This window comes from Nanorana parkeri, unplaced genomic scaffold, assembly GCF_000935625.1.
Source record: "Nanorana parkeri isolate BGI_ZX_2015 unplaced genomic scaffold, ASM93562v1 scaffold1484, whole genome shotgun sequence".
Classification (NCBI taxonomy): domain Eukaryota; kingdom Metazoa; phylum Chordata; class Amphibia; order Anura; family Dicroglossidae; genus Nanorana; species Nanorana parkeri.
The window spans coordinates 252,702-275,267 of NW_017307752.1; the positions used below are offsets into that span (position 1 = coordinate 252,702).

At 43.5% G+C, this 22,566-nt stretch overlaps 1 protein-coding gene across 1 annotated transcript in view; it reads left to right on the top strand.

The window, feature by feature from the left end:
• Positions 1-13,806: 13,806 nt before the first annotated feature.
• PIGN (phosphatidylinositol glycan anchor biosynthesis class N) overlaps positions 13,807-22,566 on the top strand; it is a gene marked incomplete at both ends in the record, with an annotated part of 128,295 nt that continues 119,535 nt past the window's right edge. The window contains 2 exons of the mRNA XM_018570237.1: positions 13,807-14,009; positions 19,607-19,728. Of these exons, the coding sequence (XP_018425739.1) occupies positions 13,807-14,009; positions 19,607-19,728 (325 nt within the window). The remainder of the gene's footprint in view (positions 14,010-19,606; positions 19,729-22,566) is intronic.

Consider the following 22,566-nt stretch of genomic DNA (forward strand, 5'->3'; position numbering starts at 1 on the left):
GCTAGCTTTTTATTAGTAAACATTGTTTCTTTATGCAGATACACTGAGGGGAATTGATCAAAATCGGAACAGACAAAACCTGGAGCAGTTGTGCATGGCAGCCAAACTGAACAAACTGAAGAGAGAGCTGATTGGCTGCCCTGGGTAACTGTTCCAGATTCTGTCTGCTCCAGTTTTGATACAGTTCCCCCCACAGTATTTTGCAATGCAAATTCATTATAACTTATACATTCGGCACATCAAGACCCCACATCCCCACATAAAAAGACAAAACTTTCTACCAAGAAAATGATTACATACATATTTCAAATGTCTTATCATTTATTAGACCCCATTCACACTTGAGCTGAGTGTCTTTGGTTGTTTTTTTTCCAGTGCTTGTACAGGCGTTTTTGCTCATGTCTCAGGCTTAAGCAGTTGTCATTTTTAGTGAAAAGCTCGCTACTGGGCAAGAAAATACGCGCTTTTCACGTCTTTTTCAGGTGCACCTATGGAAGTCTTTTGGGGCTAAAATGCACAACTCTGCCCCCAAAAGAGCTCATGTACTTTTTCAAGCTACAGACGTTTTGCTACAAGCGACAGTACGCTAAGATGTGAACAGGGGCCATAGAAAACAATGGGGTTCCTCCTTAATAAGCCTTCGGTGAAACATGTGAGAGGTTGTAGTTGGTTGGGGGTGTGCAGTGCTGGCATTTGTTGCTTTATACATTTTTAGTCACTGACATACTGGATTTGCTGTGAATTTTAATTAAAGTCTGCAGTATTGGAATTCTCTGGATAGTGCGGTCTGTTCGTATACTGCTGCATTCTACGGTGGAGACGCACCTATTGGACCAGCACCTGGGGAGTCCTGATGGTGGCTAAGGAATTGGAGCGGTGAGATTTCCTTTGGCTCTACAATGGGGTTCCTCCTGTTGAGTATTGTAGCACTTAGGCACTCGTGCTGCAAAATGCTCAGGGGCCTTAATGTCGAGATCCAAATTTAAAAGAGAACTACGAGGTAACCTTTTTATCTCGTAGTTCTCTTTAGGGTCATGGGAGGACATATACTAACCTCCTCCCGTGACCCAAAGCTCAGTATATAGCGGGCTGTTGCTTTCACACAGTCCGATTAGGAGAGGATCCATGTTAGTCTATGGCAGGGGTGCCCATTAGGTAGATCGTGATCTACCAGTAGCTCTCAAAGCTGATGCTGGTAGATCACGCAGGGTGTGAATGGCGGCCCCTTTATTCCATTTTGGTATATTTATTTAGCTGTGCACACATGATTACCTGTTAGCCTGAGTCTGCTGAGCCAAGCTCCCTGACACCGTTCTGGTGGATACTGGTGGTTGAAGTGCTATGTATTACATCAATGAATATTACTTTACACAGCCTGTCGCACTACACTGTTTGCAAAATACAGCAAGGTGAGCAGGGAGAGAGAGACAGGAGAGAGAGCGCAAGGAGAGACAACCAGGGGAGAGAGAGCGCAAGGAGAGACAGCCAGGGGAGAGAGAGCAAGGAGAGACAGCCAGGGGAGAGAGAGCAAGGAGAGACAGCCAGGGGAGAGAGCAAGGAGAGACAGCAAGGAGAGAGAGAAGAGACAGCCAGGAGGATGAACAAGGAGAGACAGCCAGGGGAGAGAGCAAGGAGAGACAGCCAGGAGAGCGAGGAGAGACAGCCAGGAGAGCGAGGAGAGACAACCAGGAGGATGAACAAGGAGAGACAGCCAGGAGAGAGAGGAGAGACAACCAGGAGGATGAGCGAGGAGAGACAGCCAGAAGAACAAGGAGAGACAGCCAGGAGAGAGAGAGCGAGTGAGGTTTTTTTCCGTTGGTAGATCTCATGTAGCTCGTCATTTGAAAAGTAGATCTTAACACAAAAATTGTGGGCACCCGTGGTCTATGAGGAGCCAGACCTAAAACGACGGGTGTCCGTTTACATCCGGTTACCGCTGATCCGGCACTATCAGGTCCAGCAAAACAAATCTCTCATCTGTTTGGTTTTCTGGAGCTGGGGGTAACTAAATGTAAAGGGACGCCCGTCTGTTTACATACGGCTGCCCATACACTGACATCAGGTTCCAGTCAGGTCTGTCTGAAAAACTGACAGGTGAACCTGATCGGAAAACCCGTGTGAAAGGGGCCTTGTTTGTAATGTAACTATTTTGCATACAAAATGTAGAGATAAACAACAGGGATGCACCGATACAGATACTAATATCAGTATCGGTGCCAATACCGAGTATATGGGTGAGTACTCGTACGCGTCCAAATGCTCCAATACCTTCCCGATACAGGAACTTCCGGTCAGAGGAAGGCTTCCTCTGACCGGCAGTGCCATAGGTGAGCATGGAGCCAGCTTCTCAGGCAATTAGGAAGCTGGGTGGCAAGTAATGACCCGCCTCCCTGCTTCCTGATTGGCCGGGAAGCCGGCTCCATGCTGAAAATATCGGTAAAAAACGGTATCGGTGCATCCCTAGTAAACAATGTACAGAATCTCAAGGTGCATCTCTTATGATATGCTTAGGCATCTATGTACATGATCTTATGGGTTATGAACTTTTTTTTTTTTTTTTTAACTCTAGGTCTTTATTTATGTCATATGATTCTAAAAGCAATTAGCTGATGGTTAGCCCTCATTCACACGACTAACAGCCAGCCCGTACAGATCCGTGCTGCGTGCACTGCCGTATCGGGCCGCTCCCAGGAAGGACGTCCGTGCAGGTGCGGATGTCCGTACTCGCTGGATGGATCCTATCTGCTTCCGAGCAGAGACGCCCGCACGGACGTGCATTTCGGGTGAGCGTATGGTCGCATACTCCCATAGAGAAGAACAGGCTGCTGTGTACAAATCACACGCAGCACCTGTCCTTCCCGGGAGCGGCCCGATATGGCTGTGCGCGCAGCACGGATCTGTAAGGGCAGGCTGTTAGTCGTGTGAATGAGGGCTAAGTGTAGACATCGCATAACAAATTAATTTAATAACCAGCATGTTATACTGTATAATATTATAACAGAACTCCAGTTTCTTACTTCAAACCCTTGGTTCTCAACTGGTGGGTCGTGACCCAAAAGTGGGTCGCGACCCCGTGTTCAGTGGGTCGCTGCATTCCTTCCTCTTTTCTAGGTGAGAAGCCCCCCTGCCTCCCCGTAGGTTGGTTCTCGTGCCAAGCATACATCCAGAATATGCTGCCTGGGGCCGAGTGTCAGCTTGAGGTGGGATAGGATGGGTCTATGGCCGCAAGGGAGCTCCATCCATACGTGCATTGCTTACAGCTCCCTTATGTGTCCTATAGAGGTGCCTGGACCAGAGTGACATTACATTCTAGCTCCCGGCACCTCTATGAGGCGCGCAAGGGAGCTGTACAAGCAATGTACATATAGATGGAGTTTTGGAGTGTGTATGTGTGTGTTAGTCTGAGTGTGTAAGATTGTGTATGTATGTCAGTGTTTTTGAGGGCCCGTTCACACTAGTACAGTGCATCACTCGCACAGTACCAGGTGATTAACCCACTGTACCATGCAATCGCACCTACTGTGCGTTCTGGTGTGGGAGGTATGCTGCTTTGCCATTCATTTGAATGGTATCACAAATGCACCTCCCACCCACAGTTTGTTCACCGGCACCAGAACATGCGGTCCCGCAATGTTGTGCGTTCCATTGCAGTGCGACTTTGGGTCGCGACTTAAGGACCAAGGACTAATGTGGGTCCTGAGGTTACACAAGTGGAGAACCACTGCTTTAAACGACCCTGTAAATAAGTCCATGCAAGTAAAGTAAAGCCAGACTGCAAAAGAAGATGATGTATACTTACCTTTTTGGGCCAAAAACCTGGTTCCCCACTGGCGCCTAAATCCTGTAGGTAAGAAGAAGATGGCAGGAAGTGTGACGGACTGAACCGTCACCAGGGCTGCTGGAGGAGCCTGAGGGCTAGCCTCCTTCCTACGGACTACGGGCCTAGGGCTGCAGAGATTTCTTACCCCGGAGAACTTTGTGTGCTGTGTGTGTTCCCAGTTTAATATTTCATCTAGAGAGAGAACTTGTCACTATTTGCCTTGATGGGAACCATTCTTCTAAAGGCAGCAGGCTGTCTGGAGTGACCATTGTTTGCAATGATGGGATTAAGCTCCTCTCTAATTAAGGACATTCATCCCAAAGAGTGTCTGGGCTTAAAAGACTTCCAATGCGGCACCTAGCTGTCTGGGGGAGGGAACACACTGCACTCTAATCTGATCCTGTCAGGTATAAACTCTGTGCGCTTACTTCAATAAAGCAGATCTTGGTTTCCACCTCAACATTGGTGTTGTCTAATGATTGAGTGGTTTAGCGTTCTGTCCTAATATATTGGTTCTATCCAATAATTAGGCAGGTTTGGGCTGATAACACTGGGATTTGGGTTCCAGCGGAGAGGAAGCTGATTTCTGACGGAGGTACCCAGTCGGGGTACCAGGCGGTCCGTCACAGGAAGAAGCACATTATCTTCTTTTACAGGCTGGCTTTACTTTACTTTTATGGATTTACTAACAGGTTCACTAAAGGCAAGGGCTGTCTCTGTCCCCAATATGGAGATTTCTTACTATTTCTTCTTCCCTGAGACATAACAGGAAGTCAAGGCCAGTCTTATTGGGTCACAGACCACATTGAAATACAACTCTATTGAACAGCCCGAAAAAATGTTTTGCATTCAGTTCTGTTAAAAAATGTATACAGACATTCCTCGCTTACCGACTTACCTGTTTTGCGACCACTCGCACTTACGACGGAGCGCCGATCGACCTCCGACCTTGCGCGCCAGCGTCAGTGCGCCGTGTCGCCGGCGGAAGTGACGTCCTCCGATCTTCACTGCTTGTCCCGGTAAGTATTTCCATTGCCCGATGTACAGTACACTGTTCGGTACTGTACATCGGCAACGCTATACAGTACTGTACTAATGCAGTACAGTACTGTATAGAGTTCCTCACTTAACGACCAATCCGTTTAACGACCTGGTCGTAGGAATGGAACTCGGTCGTTAAGTGAGGAATACCTGTATACATTTTTCCCAGTATCATGAGTGGTAATTGTCTGGTAATAGTCTTTTATGCAATCCTTGCAAAGGTCATTTCTTAGACGCAAGTTTGTTAATACCGGTTGTCTCTGCAATGAATGGATACTTTCAGAAGGCAATCCTCCTCCTGCTATGTAATGATAGTGATGTGACTGACTCTTGCTTTAATACAGGGATAGGCAACCTCGACATTGCAGCTGTTGTTCCGAAACAGACAGCCACAGGCATGACTCACAGTGGCATGGTGGGATTTGTAGTTTCAGCACAGCTTGAGTACCAGGGTTGCCTACCCCTCTCCTAATACATGCCATTCCCCAGACCCAATACTAATGTTTTTTAAGGGCTTTTGGAAGTCTTTGATTTTCTTTGACTTGCATCTGAAGCATGCTTTTGCTTTAATTGTAAATCAGCAGATTCACTGTTAGAATTTGGTTTGTTTGAGAATCATTTTCCACCCTGCTCCTTTCAGTTGTTTTGTCACTGTGATCGAAAACTATTGTCGATTTGATCCCATTAACTATATGAAACTCAAACCAACGTTCCCAAAAGGACTGTTTTTGAGCGAAATTCTAACAGGTTATTCACAAAAGGGTGAAGAGTTTGGAGGAGGCAGGAGAAGGGTACAATCTAGGACAACATAGTTGAATTGGAGAATTATTTCAAGTCAGCTATGTTGTCCTAGATTGTTCCCTTCTCCTGCCTCCTCCAAACTCTTCATCCTTTTGTGAATAACCCTGTAAATGTGTATACTCAGCTTTAGTGAGATCTGTCTGTTTTTTCAATTTCAGTTAAATCAGATCAAATGCAGCTTGTCTGCTGAGACTAGCATGCAGGGGCGTCCCTGGCCTTTTCGTCACTTGGGGGGATGGTGTGGGTGGGGGTGCGGGGGGCTCTTGCTGGCCAGAGTGTCCCATTCGGCTATTGGCAACCAGTGATATCACTGGTTGCCAGGAGCTGAGCAGGGCACCGTTAAGAGCGTTTCTGGCTCTTAGCAACCTGGGATGCTCTGACCAGAAAGGGGGCGGCCCCACTGCTCTGGCCTGCCGCCCCCCAATGTGACACAAAGAAATGCCACCTAAGGCAACAGCCTCAGGCTGCTTCATTATAGAGACAACCCTGCTAGCAAGTAAAACTCCACTCAAATCTATGTCCTTCATTTGCAGCAAATGCATGTATTTTAGTAGCTTTTCATAAAAACTAGGGACTCACCCAAATGCTCCTGATGCCTATCTTGATACCGGAAGTTCCGGTATCAAGAAGTTGGGCGGCGAGTCATTACACGCTGCCCGGCTTCCTGATTGGCAGTAAACCCGGCTTCATGCTCCCTGGTGACAAGCCAATCAGGAAGCCATGGGGCAGGTAATGACTTGCCCCACGGTTTCCTGTTTGGCCGGGAATCTGACCCCATGCTCCCACCTCATTTGTTGACGAGGGAGCATGGAGCCGCCTTCCCATCCCATCAGGAAGCTAGGCGCCGTGTAATGACTCACCGCCAAGCTTCCTGATTGGTCAGGAAAGTGGCCAATTAGGAAGCTGGACGGCGATTCACTACCCGCCCCACGGCTACCTGATTGGCCAGAAAGCGGCTCCGTGCTTCCTTATCACCTGGTGATGAAGGAGCATGGAGACGGCTTCCCGGCTAATCGGGAAGCCAAGCGGCCAGTCATTACACCGCACCCGGCTAATCAGGAAGCTGGGCGGCGAGTCATCACACGCTGCCCGGGTTCCTTAATGACTTCGGGTATCGGTATGCGGTATCGGTGAGTAAAAAAAAAAAAAAATGTCGGTACTCGAAAAACTGGTATCGCTGCATCTGTAATTAAAATGCCAAACACACCATTCCGAAACAAAACCCGTCTTCACAATCTCTGAGATCTCCATTATGTCGCATGGTAATAGAAAGGCTCTTTTGTGTAACACCTAGGTGCATATTTATAAATCTATAAATGTGACATTCACCAAACATTCACTGTAATGTAAAACACAAGCACCACAGGAAGACATGCATGCCATACATTTTTGGTAAATGTGACATTCAGGGTTTTATAACTATACCTCGATTCTGCCGGTTATGTAATCATTTAGAGAAAAGCTAATGATAGAGGACACAAAATGTAACCGAGCTTTCCGTTTATGACCAGATGGTGGAATGTTTGTGTTATAGTGACACCTAATGTTCACTTTGTAGTACTTTACTTAAAAAAAAAAAGAAACATTGATATGATTTGAACAGATAATATTGCTGCTTCCCTTCATGATATTTGTATAGAGTCCATGTTATGTTAAAACAGAACTCCAGGGTATGCACATCCGTACGGCGCCCGTGCAGAGACCTGCTGCATGGAGGGACAGGTACAGTGTGTAATTGCGTACAGCCGTCTGTACCTCCCAACAGGTGGACGTGGCTACATCCGTGCAGGTGTCAGGATACCGGGTGTCCCCACACCGCATGTAGGTACCCCCACGGGAGGACCAAATGCGTGACCACACCAGACAAGGACTATGAGCTAGGGATGTCCCGATGCCACTTTTTCAGGCCCAAGTACAAGTACTTCCCCTCATATACTTGCTGATACCAATTACCGATACTACAAAAAAAACAGCGCAAGCTTCGACGTTAGGCATCGGGGCATTTTGACAAGTACAGGTACTTGTCAAAATGCCTTGTATCGGGCACGATTCCGATGCTAGCATCGGTATCGGGACATCGCTACTATGAGCTTATAAACGTACAGTTTATTAGACACACCGAAATCCTATAAACACAAACAACCCCACCAACACCCACAAGTAACCACAAACAAGTAATAATAGCTAACTAAATGCAAATATAATCACGGACAACAGGGCAAGTGAAACCTGGGGAGCAAGGCAACACAAGGTGAGACCCGGAGCAATGCTCAGGGTACAAGGGGGCACCAGGATGCAGGAATCAGGTCAGAGGAAACAGGATATAGGTCAGAGGAAACAGGATACAGGAATTGGCGACAATACTGTGGCAAAATCCCCAGTTCAGGGAGGGATTAAATACACCAGGTGGTGATTAATTGCAGAGCCTCCTGCAGGTGAGCCCTGGAACTGCAGGTCCTGGTTCCAGTGTCACAGCACAACCTGGAGGTGCTCAAGTCCCAGACAGTCACTGACTGCCCAGAGACACCTGCAGGTGAGCACTGGAACTGCAGGATCTGCTCCAGCTCCACAGTGCCACCTGGAGGTGTACTGGTCCCAGACAGCAGGTCCGGACGTCTGCACTTGGACGCACCCAATTATACGACTCTGCTCTCGAGAGCAGGTCTCTGCACAGGCGTGCACGCTCATGTGAATGAGCCCTAATGAAGGCTATCACTTGTGGCTTGCTGTAGCGTTGGGTAAAGCTCATAAATTCATGTATCCTTGCGACTACTGTCCGATGCTGTAAATCACGGTTCTGTCTCTCATACAGTCAAGAAGAGCACCACTTGCTCTCCCCCTTCCTCCATCCATAAAACATCTTGTATTTTTTTCACTGGAGCAGAGGGAAGTCCTGAAGTTCACTCACCCCTTTCATCCAATCACGGAACACCTTGTATTTTCCGCAACAAAAATTTAAGCCGTTTTATAAACTCAGCTTATAAGCCCAGTTATAATGTAGAAAAATAGACTACTATCTGGAAAGTTTGATTGCATATTTAACCCCTTAATGACCACCATAGTACGTCACTGGCATCGGGCCCGTTTAAATAGGCTACCGGCGGACAACTCTGTTTAAACTCTATGGCCTATGCCATAAAGCCCTATGTATGAAAACATATGAATAAAGTGCTGTTTGCTTTGCAGGGGATCGTATGTTTGGTTGCTGTGAGGAACATGCAGTTCTTCTAGGAGACACATTTATGACCCCCTTCTGGAGTAAAATTCAATTTTCAGTTTTAAAAGTATTATTAAATGAGTGATTTGTATTGGCTGCTGTTAATCCTGTGTCTGTGTGATTGTGCTGTCTGTGTTTTCCAGTGCTTCTTGGTTGTTCTTAATTGTTCCCTGTAAGCTGTTTTGACAAGCAATTCATAAATTGCCACCTTTGCTGCATCGATTTTCACTCATTTTGAAGTATTTCTCTACAAATTTTCTTTGTGTGTTTAAAAAATGGCTTAAAGTAATTTTTTTCCTAAGGCCCCTTTCACATGGATGGTGATCAGCAGAGAATCCGTGCCCAGATCGCTTGCTGATTGGAGCAGTATGGAACAGATGTCACTTTTGTGATATCCGCGCCCATTCAGTTTTTTCCCCTCTATCTTGTGATGGGGAAAAACTGAACTAACCGGACTCATGTTAGGTCTATGGGCAGTCCGATGTAGTCCATAATGTGTCAGTTTACATCTGATTACCTCTCATCTGTCACGATTAGGTCCGCCAAAACGGAACCCTGTACCTTTTTATTTTTAGACCTACAGGGTTATTCAGTAAAAGGTGAAGAGTTTGTGGAAGGCAGGAGAAGTGAACAATCTAGGACAATGTAGCTGATTTGAATAAATTCTCCAGTTAAGCTCACTTTCCAGTTCAGCTATTTTGGCCTAGATTGTTCACTTTTCCTGCCTCCTCCAAACTCTTCACCCTTTGTGAATAACCCTGCCAGATAGAGTTAATCGGATGTAAACAGACACTTGTCAGCTTACATCTGAATGTTCATAGAGTTAAGGTGCCCATACACCTGCAGATTATCGTACGATAATCGCGGGTGATCATACGGTAATCGGCAGGTGTATGGTCAGCGTGTGACCGCATCTACTGTACGGTCGCACGACTTTTGTCTTCCTGGCACGCTGGAAAACCTGCCGAAAATCATAGGTGATCAGAAGACGAAAGACGCATGCCCGCTCAGCATTGCAATCATCGGCAAGCCCTCCCCTCATCGGGGAGGGCTTGCGATGATCGCAAGTCAAGTACGATCTGCCTGTCCAAGATGGGCAGGCCGTCCGAAATTTTAATGACCTTACAACCATCGCACAACGATAGTCGTGCGATGGTTGTTAGGTGTATGGCCAGCTTAACACTGAGCTTTCGATCAGGTCTGCCTGAAAAACTGACAGGCACACCTGAAGGGAAAGGGGCCTAAGGACACCAGGCAATTTAAAAGGCACATATGAAACAAAATAAAGTAAGCATCTTGAGAGAAAACAGCATGTCAAAAATTGGTACGTTCAAAGAGAAATTGCAGCTGGAATTCTATGCAGATATCCACTTTTCCTCACCCCTGCACGTGAACGTTTACGTGTGATTTCGGAGTCTTTTATTTGTGCGTTTTTGCTCATTTTTCTCAGGCATGTTCAGACCTGAGTGTTTTTTGTTTTAGCCAATAGAAAGCGGGATACTAGAACACTCGTTTTCAGGAATTTTCAGATGTTTTGCGCTTTCATGGAAGTCTATGGTACCAAAAATGCCCCATTCTGCTTCAAAAGTAGCTTATGTATCTTTAAGAGTGTCATGTGTCCAGCTCTAGGTGCCTGTGTACACACTCATATGTGGACAGGTATTATTTAATAGCATGGGATTTTGGTTGTTGAGTGCTTCAAGCATCAAAACGCTCAGCTTTAAATCAGGGCTAAAAGTCAAGCTTGGCTCCACCCAGCATAGCCCCAGATTCTCCCTATTAGTCAGCAAAACTGCCCACAACATTGGAAACTAATATGGAGGCTCAGAATGCAGGGTGGATCCAATCCAAGAAAATTATAATTGCATACAACTTCAGCTAGATCTACAAGGTAACTTTTTGTATTTTTTTTGTCATACACTTAAAGTGACACTAAACTCTGCACTCAAATCTTAAAAATGCATTCAAGTATCTTAACTAGTAACAAAAATGTTTCTTATTTGTGTATCACTCGGCTGTAGATCCTCAAATCATCTCTGAATTGGTGCTGACACTGTCCTTCCTAATGAAAGGAGACTACTTTTGTTCCCCATGGTCCCTGTGTGTGATGTAAAGTAGTCACCGCTCCAAGCGCTCTCCTGTTTACCAATTTGTAGGGATGCATCGATACAGATACTAGTATCGGTTCAGATGCTGAGTATTTGTGCGGGTATTCGTACGCTCCCATATGCTCCGATGCCTAGCCTGATACTTCCGGTATCAGGAAGCCGGCCAGCGAGTCATTACACAATCAGGAGGCCGGGAAGCTGGCTCCATGCTCCCTTGTCACTTGTGACGTGTAATGACTCGCTGCCCGGCTTCCTGATTGGTCGGGAAACTGGCCAAACAGGAAGCCGGGCGCTGTTTAATGATGCGGCTCCCGGCTTCATTCTGGCCGTGAAGCCAGCTTTATGCTCCCTCGTCACCTCATAATGAGGGAGCATGGAGCCTGCTTCCCGGCCAATCAGCCATCATTACACGACGCCGGCTTCCTGTTTGGCCAGAAAGCTGGCTCCATGCTTTCTCGTCCATGGGACTTTCAGGTATCAGTATTCGGTATCGGCAAGTACCGGAAAAAAATATCGGCACTCGATACCGAAATACCGGTATTGGTGTATCCCTACTAATTGAGGTTGTAGTCCATCACAGGCGGGAGCTTGGATTGGTGGTTACTTTACAACACACACACAGGGCTTCCGATGACTGCAAAGCTGAACGGGCAGTGTGCGCTTGCGCACACCGGCCCGTTCGGCATTTGTCTCCCGAGCATGCATTCCAAACATGCTCGTTAGACAAAAGACGTGCGACCGTACAGTAGAAACGGTGGCACGCCTTCCATACACCTTGCGATTATCGTACGATCGCAGGATTTCCCGCGATTATCGGACGATAATCGCAAGATGTATGGGCACCTTAAGAGTAGCTTTAGATTGGTTACTTTAATATATGTTTACTATGCACAGCTGTAAAACATAACCCATAATAAAGAACATGATGGCTACAGCAGCTACAATTTTTTTCTGCTAATATATTTTTTCCTCATATGTTTTCTTCACATTGAGTTCAGTTTGTAATAAGATCACTTTAAGATGATCGTATAAAATCTTTCACAATTTTATGTCATTCAAGTTGCCACTAGGTGCCAGTACTGTGATGGTCTTTTCTATGTATTTCAGTTTAAAGCAACTTGGCTACAGCACATTGTTTCCATCTGTCTTGTCCTCTCCGTTTTGGTCCAAAATGTTCTTCTGCTGTATTTTGAGGTTATCTGATGGCGTTCCTAATAAGCTGTATTAGTATCTCTGCCAAACATCTGAAAAATGTTATTTTGACGATTTTCTTTTATCCACTATTCTCCTTGTTAAATGATTACACTTCCCATTGTGAACTTGAAGGTATTAGATGTAAAAAGTCTGGAGAAACAGATAACAAATAGAGAAAGTTAACTTTGATTACATTTTGTATATAAAATTGCATGCTTAAATTGACCCTGTCAGGTCTCTAATGAATTAAACAGAAGTGCTTTTATACTCGCTTCTCACAAGGCCTGCGTCTAGTAACTTCCCACCTTTCCAGTGCAGCAGCCTACTTGAGTCTCTTTGGGTTTTGACACTTCAGGGGATTGTCAGATGTCTGTGTCCCCCCACGGTGTGCTGGTTCCTTCCTCTGACCGATATGACACTACAGAACAGAGCAGTTTTTTGAAGCTCTGCGTGTGTGTGTGCATCGTTACAAACCCCTTTGAACAAATAAGTGAGTGGTGAAATCACAGCACATAAAACAAAAAAATGCACAAGTGTGCATTGATCCTCTTCCGAAAAGGCCACATAATCTTTGAACCCCTCCTTCCCCCTCCCCTGGGCGCAGGGCTGTTGACAGGGGAAAGGCACTTTTGTCCACCTAGCCAAAGAACTCCGTTCCTTAGGGAACAGCCATGGTCAGTACACCCAATACTTGGTAGAGACCCTCAGGTGGGAGTAGGAAAAAGACCCATTAAGGCAACAGATAGCAGTGATGTTGAGGATGGGGGATAAAATCACAGCACACATCATGTGACACAAAAATTTGACAGTCCCAGAAGATATTGAAGAGACTAAAGCTGGCCGTACACTGCTTAGATTTTTTTAAACAACGTTATGTTTGTTTGACTTACTATTAGTTGATGGTGTCAAATCAAAGATCAATTTCGACTGTAGTGTAGAAGGAGCAGGATGGAAATTTTTTCTGAAAGAAAATTCTAACAGTGAATGTGTTTTGTTTTTTTTGGAGAAAACCCCACTCATTCCAAAGTCAAATGTTAAAATTAAGCATTAGTATTAGTATCAGTGCCGATACTGAGTATTTGGGCAAGTACTCTTACTTGCCCAAATTCTCCTGATGCCTATTCGATACCAGAAATCCTGGTATCAGTAAACCGGACGGCGAGTCACTACACGCTGCCTGGCTTCCTGATTGGCCTGGAAGCCGCCTCTATGTTCCCTCGTCACCAGGGAGCATGGAGTTTTCTTCCCGGCTGATCAGAAAGCTTCCTGATTAATTGGCAAGCTGGCTCGGCTTCCGTTAAGGGGACTTTCGGTATCGGCGAGTACCAAAAATGAAAATATTAGAATAAAAATAGATCTTCTGTGCGAACGTTCGTTCAGAAATCCACTAGTGTATGGCCAGCCTAATGGAGACTGCTGCACTGTAATGGAGGGGAGGGAGAAGACACAGGCTACCAGACAAGTACAAATTCTATCCCTTCTGATGCAGGGAACAATCATTTTGATGTGTTTAGAGACTTGGCAGGGTCTCTTGAATATTGATATTTGCTAGAAATTTACATATTGTTCTTTACCCCTAGGGATTGTCAACGTGTGTTTTTTTTTTTTTTAGAGGTTGTTAATTTTTTTTATTGCTAGTCCATCTGGTGTTTTTTGTCTCAATTTTTGACATCTACTTCACATCTCCGCTGGTCCATGGAATGACCCCACAACACACTTTGCTGCCATCTCCGGCAAAACGTCTAGTGCTGTTTGTAGCTGATGGCTTGCGAGCTGACACCTTTTTTGAGTTGGATGAAAATGGTGTTTCTCGGGCTCCTTATCTCAGGTAAGATCACATGGTAGTGCTAAACAAAATGTCCAGCTTACCAGTTTTAATATTTTATTTGTTTTTGAAAAGGTACATGTGAAAATAAAAATATGGGAACTGCCAGATTTGTTTTTTGGTGTAATTTATAGTCTTTCAAAGTCTTTTTTTTCTTCTTCTAAATAAACGTGATTATCTTAATGCAATATTCTTGACAATAAGGAGTGTATTTACAAACAGTTAGCCGAGCCATTTGCCTGCAAAATTGCTTGTCCATTCACCCTGTGCCAATGGAGGCAAAAACTAATATTATTAGCTTATTTTCTGTACAGGTCAAATGTAATATCAGGAATATATCATATTATGGCTAATAGATTGAGCTGAGGGGCAAAGGAAATAAAAATGTTTTTTCCTTATGCTCCTCAGTTCTATCTAGTGGTTATAATGTGGTATTTTGCTGACATTACATTGAACTCGAAAAGAAAATATGCTAATGACATTCGCTTTTACCTTCATTCACACAGAACAAATGTATATGAAATTCTGCAGGAGTAATAGCTCTGCGAATTGTATATAAATACACCCCTATGTATTATGTTTTAAAAACTTTCTCTCTATGTATGATTTGTAAATATATATGTACACAGGGGAGGTATATTTGCTCACTATATATGCAGGCTTGGCTTTGTGCTTTGCAGAGCTGCATAATGGTTAGGCTTTACTGCTCCTTCTCACAATGCAAATCTATAAGTCATTTGAAAAATAATAGGCCTGAAACCATTGCGCTCCCTATGTGACTGATATATTATTTCAATAGTCGTTAAATGGAATGTAAAGTGTTTTCCTTCTTTAGCTATTATGGTTAGACCCATAATATATATTTTGATTTTTTTTTTACACTGCATTATATAAAGCTGAAGACAGAAAATGTGTCCATTTTACCATTGCAGCGCTCTTAGATAACCCCATAATTTATCTAAAGTTGACTGTGAAAGGAAATCAAGCACTTAATGTGGGCAAACCTAATTTTCTCTCTCTCCCAGATTTTATACATTTGTCACTATAGTGCTATTGTAGCATACTAATGGGGTTCATTTATTCACTGAGTGTTTCCTGTATACTTTCGTCATCGCTTCAGTTAGGGGATTGGCAGAATTCTCAGGGTGTCAGATTAAGGTTTAAGGTAATTTAACTGTATAATTTATTTTAAATAAGCATATTTTATATATTATCATTACCTGTAACATTATATTCTTCCATGATTTACTGTTATATATTTAAGCTGACCTCCATATCTTATAGTTATATTAGGAGAAGAATACTGAAGTAAAATGGCTTTATAGTTTCCCCGCTTAGTTTCATGTTGAAATGCAGATTTCAGGTTCATAATAATAATATAGGATAAACAATAGATTAGTATCAGATAAGATAAGTTTTAGTATTAGATAAGAATAGATGGAGAAATATTGAGAGCGTAAAATGTACTCCTCCCACTATTTAGAGCCGGCATGTGACACTGCAGGTGTCACATGCCTGCTGTATAGATCGAGAGCTGAGTGATCACGAACCGCTGATGACTCAGCTCATGGTCTTCTCCTTGCAGAGGCATTCAGGCATTCCATCCTTCCTTCTGTGTTCCTCCAGCGCTCATTAGAGGGACAGACGGGAGAGGGTGGGCATAGCTGCCTCTGCCTCCAAAGAGGCAGAGCCAGCTGTCAATCAGGCAGCTGGGTGGATCCCGACAATATTGTCTGTATCTTTCTTTGCTGCACGCTGCTCTGTGCTATCACCAAATAGTAGGCAGTAGCCGCTAGATGCTGACTTTGGGTCACAGAAGTGGGTCACAGAAGTAGTAGTAGTAAATGTACTCCTTTGACGCAAAAGAGAACTAAAGCCAAAAAAAGGTTTGGCTTTAGTTCTCTTTTAATGCTTGCATAGTTGCATTCAAAAATTCTAATTAGAAAGGGCAGTTTTTTAAAGAATAACCTTACCCCCTTGGACTTCTTTAAGAGAACGTTGGGGTTCCATCAGGGTTCTGCCTTTGTTCAATATGGCATTACATTATGATGGTGTTATACTGCACATGAGCGGTAGTGTATCATCTCATAAGTGTCTAAGGTCACAGATAGAGGAAAGTAGCAGAAGATGGAGAGAAATGCAAGTGTTCGAAGGGAAAAAGGGAAGCAAGAGTACAAAAAGGAAGAGAGAGGCCACAGTAGAGGCAGAGAAAGAAAGGAGTAGAAAGCGAGACGGGGGCAGAAGTAGTGAGAGGTGATGGGAGCAGGACAAGAGAGAAAGAGAAAGGCAATAGTACTGAGTGAGGGAGTAAGCAGTAGAGATGGAGGAAAGCATATTTCTTAAAAGAGAACTATGGGGTAACCTTTTTATCCTATAGTTCTCTTTAGGGTCACGGGAGGACATATACTAACCTCCTCCCTTGACCCTAAACTCTGTATAAAGCAGGCTATTGCCCGCTGTATGCTGAGAGCGCCACAGCCGGCACGGATCCCGGCAATAGTGTAGAGATCTACCCCGCTGACTGATTGACATCGGGCTGTGTCTATCTAGAGGCAGAGCCAGCTATGTCCGCCCCCTCTTCCTTCCGTCCCTCCAGTCAGCGTTGGAGGTTTAGGGAGAGGGGAGGGGGGGAATCCCTGCGGGGAGCGGTGACTGTCAGTCACCGCTCTCTGCAGGGAGATGATTGGGAAATGAGCGAGCAGCGGTATGTGTTCGCTCACTTTCCGATTTAAGAAAGTTGACTTGTGACAGTTTCAATATCACATGTCGGCTCTAACTATGAGGATGGTGTCATTCACTCACCCCATATGGTCGGCACATGTGCAGGGGAAGAGAGCAGATGCAGTAACAGAATCTCGCCAGGGGAAGAGAGCAGATGCAGTAACAGAATCTCGCCAGCACTATGCTTCTTATTATTTTGTAAACACTGCAGTTCCACTTTAAGCATAATGTCTTCTCCCAATCTCTACAGTAATAAGACCTCCATAGCTCAAAGTACACTCAACTGACACAGCAGCAGGTGTTATTCTTACCCTCGCCGCAACTGCACCTGACATGCACTTTTACACTTAACACCACTGCATCCAATATGCACTCTTAAATTTGATCCCACTGTACCCGATGCATACTCTTAGGGCAGGTTCACACCATTTTCGGACCAGATCTGGAATGCAGTGCATTGCGTTTTGCAGCGATTTTATAGTGAATTTGACGCATTTTGGAGCTGGTTTTTTTAAGCTTAAAATGGGCTTTCAGGTGCGTTCCAGTGCATTTGCATGCCTTTTTGATGTGTTTCCATGCGTTCCAGTGCCTTCCAGACCAGACAAAATGAGACATGCAGTATTTTTCTGTTCTGGTCTGGAACAATCTGCGCTGGTGTGAACAGAGGCCAGGAATAGTCTAGGGATACATTGGGATGCATTTTAGGTCCAGAAACAATCTGGTCTGGTCTGGAGATGATCTTTTGGTGGTGTGAATGGGTCCTTAGAGCTCATTCACACAGGTGTGCACATTCATACGGCATGCACGCCTGTGCAGAGACCTGGTTATGCTTGTTATTGCGTGCAGCTGCCTGTATCTCCCTATGGGAGGACGCGTCTGTACACGGCTACACACCGACATCCGTGCAGGTGCAGGTGCCCGCACTTGGATGCAGATGGTGTGCATTCAAGTGCGGGCACCCTGGCACACCCCTGTGAATGAGCCTTTACACCCGCGGCAACTGCACCTGATGTGCACTCTTACACTCAACGCGACTACACCTGACGTGTACTCTTAACCTGGTCATACACTGTTATATTTTCTTTCTTCAACCTGCAGGCTAAACAAAGAAAATATAACAAATTCCTCTATCAGCGCGTACAAGCGTGGATGGAGGAATCCCCTGCTGCTTTCATTGTATTCTGACAGTAGCCAACAAGCTTCGTTTGAACCTGCTCATTTGATCTGTTGATCAAGGGATGTCGGCCAGGAGGGTGCACACAGCAGCTCCCGCTTCGCAAACTTTGGCCAGTTAATCAAGAACCGAATGAAATTCACATAGTGCATGGTCGGCTTTACACTCGAAGCCCTTGCACCTGAAGTGTACTCTTACACTCGAAGCCCCTGCACAGGACGTGTGCTCTTACGCTTACACTCTTACACTCAATGCCACTGCACTTCTCTTATTTTTGGCACTACTATACCTGACAGGCTCTCTTACACTTGACACTACTGCACCTGACGTGCACTCTCATACTCGCTGCTACTGCACCTGACATTTAATCTTACACTTCAACCGTCCCTGAAGTGCACTTGACACCACTGCATCCAATGTGTAATCTTACACTTCTCGCCACTGCATCCAATGTGCACTGTTACACTTGCCACCACCGTACTTCATGTGCACTGCTACATTCACCGCCACTGCACCTGACATGCAGTTTACACTCACAGCCACTGCACTGACCCATATTTCCGTGTGCTAGTATATAAAAAAAGATGCACATTAATGTAACTCTGTATTCATTAATGCGTCATTTATATTTGCTAATGCATTCATTATTACATAATATAAAATTCAAGCAGTGTAAGTACCTTACTTCTACTTGGTATCAGCATCTTACTATCCCCATTTTTACAGCAGAACTTAGCGTAAGAGAAGCAGAAGCCAATCAGTTGTGCTGCAGTACTCGTGTGCTAGCAAGTAACATGCTGATATCAGTAGAGAGCAGAATGACAAGCTCATCAGCCCTGCCAGAAAGGGCTGTGCTATGTGGCAGAGATGTGTAAATCTTAGCACTGGATGCACAAAAATACAAATCGTTTGGCAGATAAAATAGTATTAATTCTTAATCAAAATGGCTGCCTTGTTAGTTGCTCAACTTAGCACCCCTCCCCCCCCCATGAGAAGTACGCAGTAGAAATAGAAACCAAGATGGCGCCTCCAGGAGAAACGACACCCAAGACGAGACGTCAGAACCCTGGAAGGAGGTTACGCTTTAATGAATCAGTCCAATTATAACCTAGAAAGCTATCGCAAACGCTATGTTTACATATACACTATCAGCTGCCTATATAAAACACAACCGTGCGAAACAATAATAAAGAAGTATTTTTATTCTGACTCTCTGTGTCAGCGTTTATTATTTCTTCACTGATAGTGTGCACACTTTGGACTGAATTTGGCCCAGGGACAGATATATGTCGGATTCTTGATGTCCGAGTCCTTAACACTTCTATATATTTAATCCATGTATATAGCTGGTTGACTGAAGTTTGGCTTTGACATCCTTTGTCATAAATTTTGGTGGGTAAATTCACCCAGAACAGAATAATAAGTAGTGGGAAGACTTTGACTGGTTTAATAGCATCACAGTTTGTTAAAAAATAATTCTCTTAAATCAATGTTCATCACTGTGACTTTACATCAAAAAATGGACTGAGAAGCGTTTTGGATGAGGCTCTGGGCCTGGGATCTTTATGACAGTAATCACTATATGTGTATCTGGCTTGTTCATATTTTTACCATATAATATGTACTTTATCTTAATAGTATCTGTATCTACTGTAGTGGATGCATTCTACACGTTGAATAACTTCCAAATGTCTTTTTGTTTCAGAGAAATAATCCAAACAAGGGGTAGCTTTGGTGTCTCTCACACTCGAGTTCCTACAGAGTCCAGACCGGGACATGTTGCCTTGATAGCAGGTTTCTATGAAGATGTCAGTGCAGTTGCAAAAGGTATCAGCATTTGTGTAACCCTGATAATGTGTTACAAAAGAACACCATATAAATAGAGACTTAGATGTTTTCCTTCAAGATCTATGTATTTGGAGAATTGTTTTTTTCTTCCAAAAAAATAAATAAAACAATATTTCCACCTTTGCAGCCAAATTGGGATAACACATATATACACCGTGTATAAGGAGGGGGATAGGGAGTTATGTTTGCCATAATTAACCCTGCCTGTTCTGTGCTGGTAGATCTCATTATTTGTAAAATAATTGTGCACAATGGGTTAAAGATTACAAGGCTTGGGTGGTACATTGTATGTTAATGCACGTTTAAACCAATCTGTCCTCAAATATGTTTTGATCAATACAAGCTGCCTATAGAGTCATGTATAATCATTCTTCAAAGAAATAACTAGAATGAAAATAATTTTCTTATATTTATTTTTAGGCATGCTGTGTAAATAGGAATGCACAACAAGTATATAATGGAGTTTTTCTCAAATTTGGCTGCAAAGGTAGAACTACACTTTAAATTAATGAAAAGACTGAGGTAGTTGGCTAATTAGCTGCTTCATTGTGACTTCCCTAGAGATATTATGCAGGCACCACTAAATAAACAATACATTCAAATCAGGCTTTTGTGTGAATAATGGTACTGTGGTAATGGCATATTATACCAGTGTATGAGATTTTAGAAGCTTTGAAAATATCATAGAGAGAGACCATAAAGGTATATGTCATATACAGGTGAAACTCGAATAATTAGAATATCGTGCAAAGTTCATTTATTTCACTAATGTAACTTAAAAGGTGAAACTAATATATGAGATAGACTCCTTACATGCAAAGCAAGATAATTCAAGCCGTGATTTGTCATAATTGTGATGATTATGGCTTACAGCTCATGAAAACCCCAAGAACCCCAAATCCACAACCTCAAAAAAGTAGATTATTACATGCAATCAATAAAACAAGGTTTGTACATAGAACAATATCGGACCTCTGAAAAGTACAAGCATGCATATGTACTCAGTACTCGGTTTGGGCCCCTTTTGCAGCAATTACTGCAATTACTTTTGCACGATATTCTAATTATTCGAGTTTCACCTGTATCTGTCATTTGAATTTGGCTAATTTTAACACTAGCTAGGTTTTCAGAGTATGATGGACCACAAAGGGACCCATCAGGACTCTGCTTTCATGGAAGAAGTGTCTTAGGTAAAAGTTTAACATAATATGAGTATGAATGAATAGGTATCACAATCAACAATCCAGTCTATGATAGTGTAGACCCCACCTTATTACTCACTCGATGACAGATTTGTACCAATAATAACTGCGATCAAGATCTAGACTAATAAAGTTGCATCAGAAATACAATAATAAAATAAAATTGACTTTATTAATAAGTCATTGAAAACTCCAAAAGAATATACCGTATATACTCGAGTATAAGCCGTCCCGAATATAAGCCGAGGTACCTAATTTTACCAAAAAAAAAACTGGGAAAAAGTATTGACCCGAATATAAGCCGAGGGTGGGAAATGAGGCAGCTACTGGTAGATAGATACCAATAAAATTACATTAATATTTATTTAAAAGAAAAATAACCTAGCTCTGTAAGTGGAAAAGGGGGTACAGGGCTACATATCATGTACTACGGATCATTTAACCCATTCATATTAGCAGAGGATAATTGTAAATCTATTGTTCAGTGCACTCTATATGTAGTATATAGTACATGTACATATAGAGTGCCTGCAACAATACATTTACAATGATCCTCTGCTAACATGAATGGGTTAAATGATCCATAGTACAGGGCTACATACAGATCATTTAATACATTCATGTTAGTATAATTGTAAATGTATTGTCTGCACTGTATTAGCAGTATATACTCTATATAGAGTATATACTGCTAATACAGTGCAGACAATACATATATAATTGCTAAATGAATTCACACCTGAGACCTTGTAACACTAACGAGTCACATTACATCGGGGAGGGAAAATGGCTAATTGGGCCCAATTTGGACATTTTCACTTAGGGGTGTACTCACTTTTGTTGCCAGCGGTTTAGACATTAATGGCTGTGTGTTGATTTATTTTGATTTATTTTGAGGGGACAGCAAATGTACACTGATATACAAGCTGTACACTCACTACTTTACATTGTAGCAAAGTGTCATTTCTTCTGTGTCGTGAAATTATATAATAAAATATTTACAAAAATGTGAGGGGTGTACTCACTTCTGTGAGATACCGTAGTCTTGCTGCTTCAAGCAAGTAAACTTTGTTTACACTGTGTCCGTCGAGCTGCGGTTGCAGCACAGCACTACACATGTTTGGTGAGAACATGGTGCCCTCCTCACACCATACATGTGCGGCGGTTTACAGAAAAACGCAGCTCGACAGATGTTGTGTGAGCAAACCCTTTATCTAGAAAATTTTATATTGCAACATTAGATGTGATGTAAGTGGCAATACAGCTGTAGTTGGATCAAATACAATCCCAACTGCAGAAAACAAATGGCTTGATTGAGTAGATATGCCATTGATGACCACTAGTATGCTGTATATTGCAGATATTGCATATCTTAAGAGTGTCACACCCACCTAACAAGATAAAGTCCATATACCCACCACACTCAGAGCTGCTGATCCAGTTATCTAAAGTGGGTGCAACGGTGATCAGTGGATGGCAACCACCTAGTCATCTGCATAGAAACATGGACACTGGCACTCCAATAGCAATATAAGTACGTCTATTTATTAACCTACATGCTGCATAGTTAAACACTCAATGCAACGTTTCGGGGTCAGATAGGATCCCCTTCATC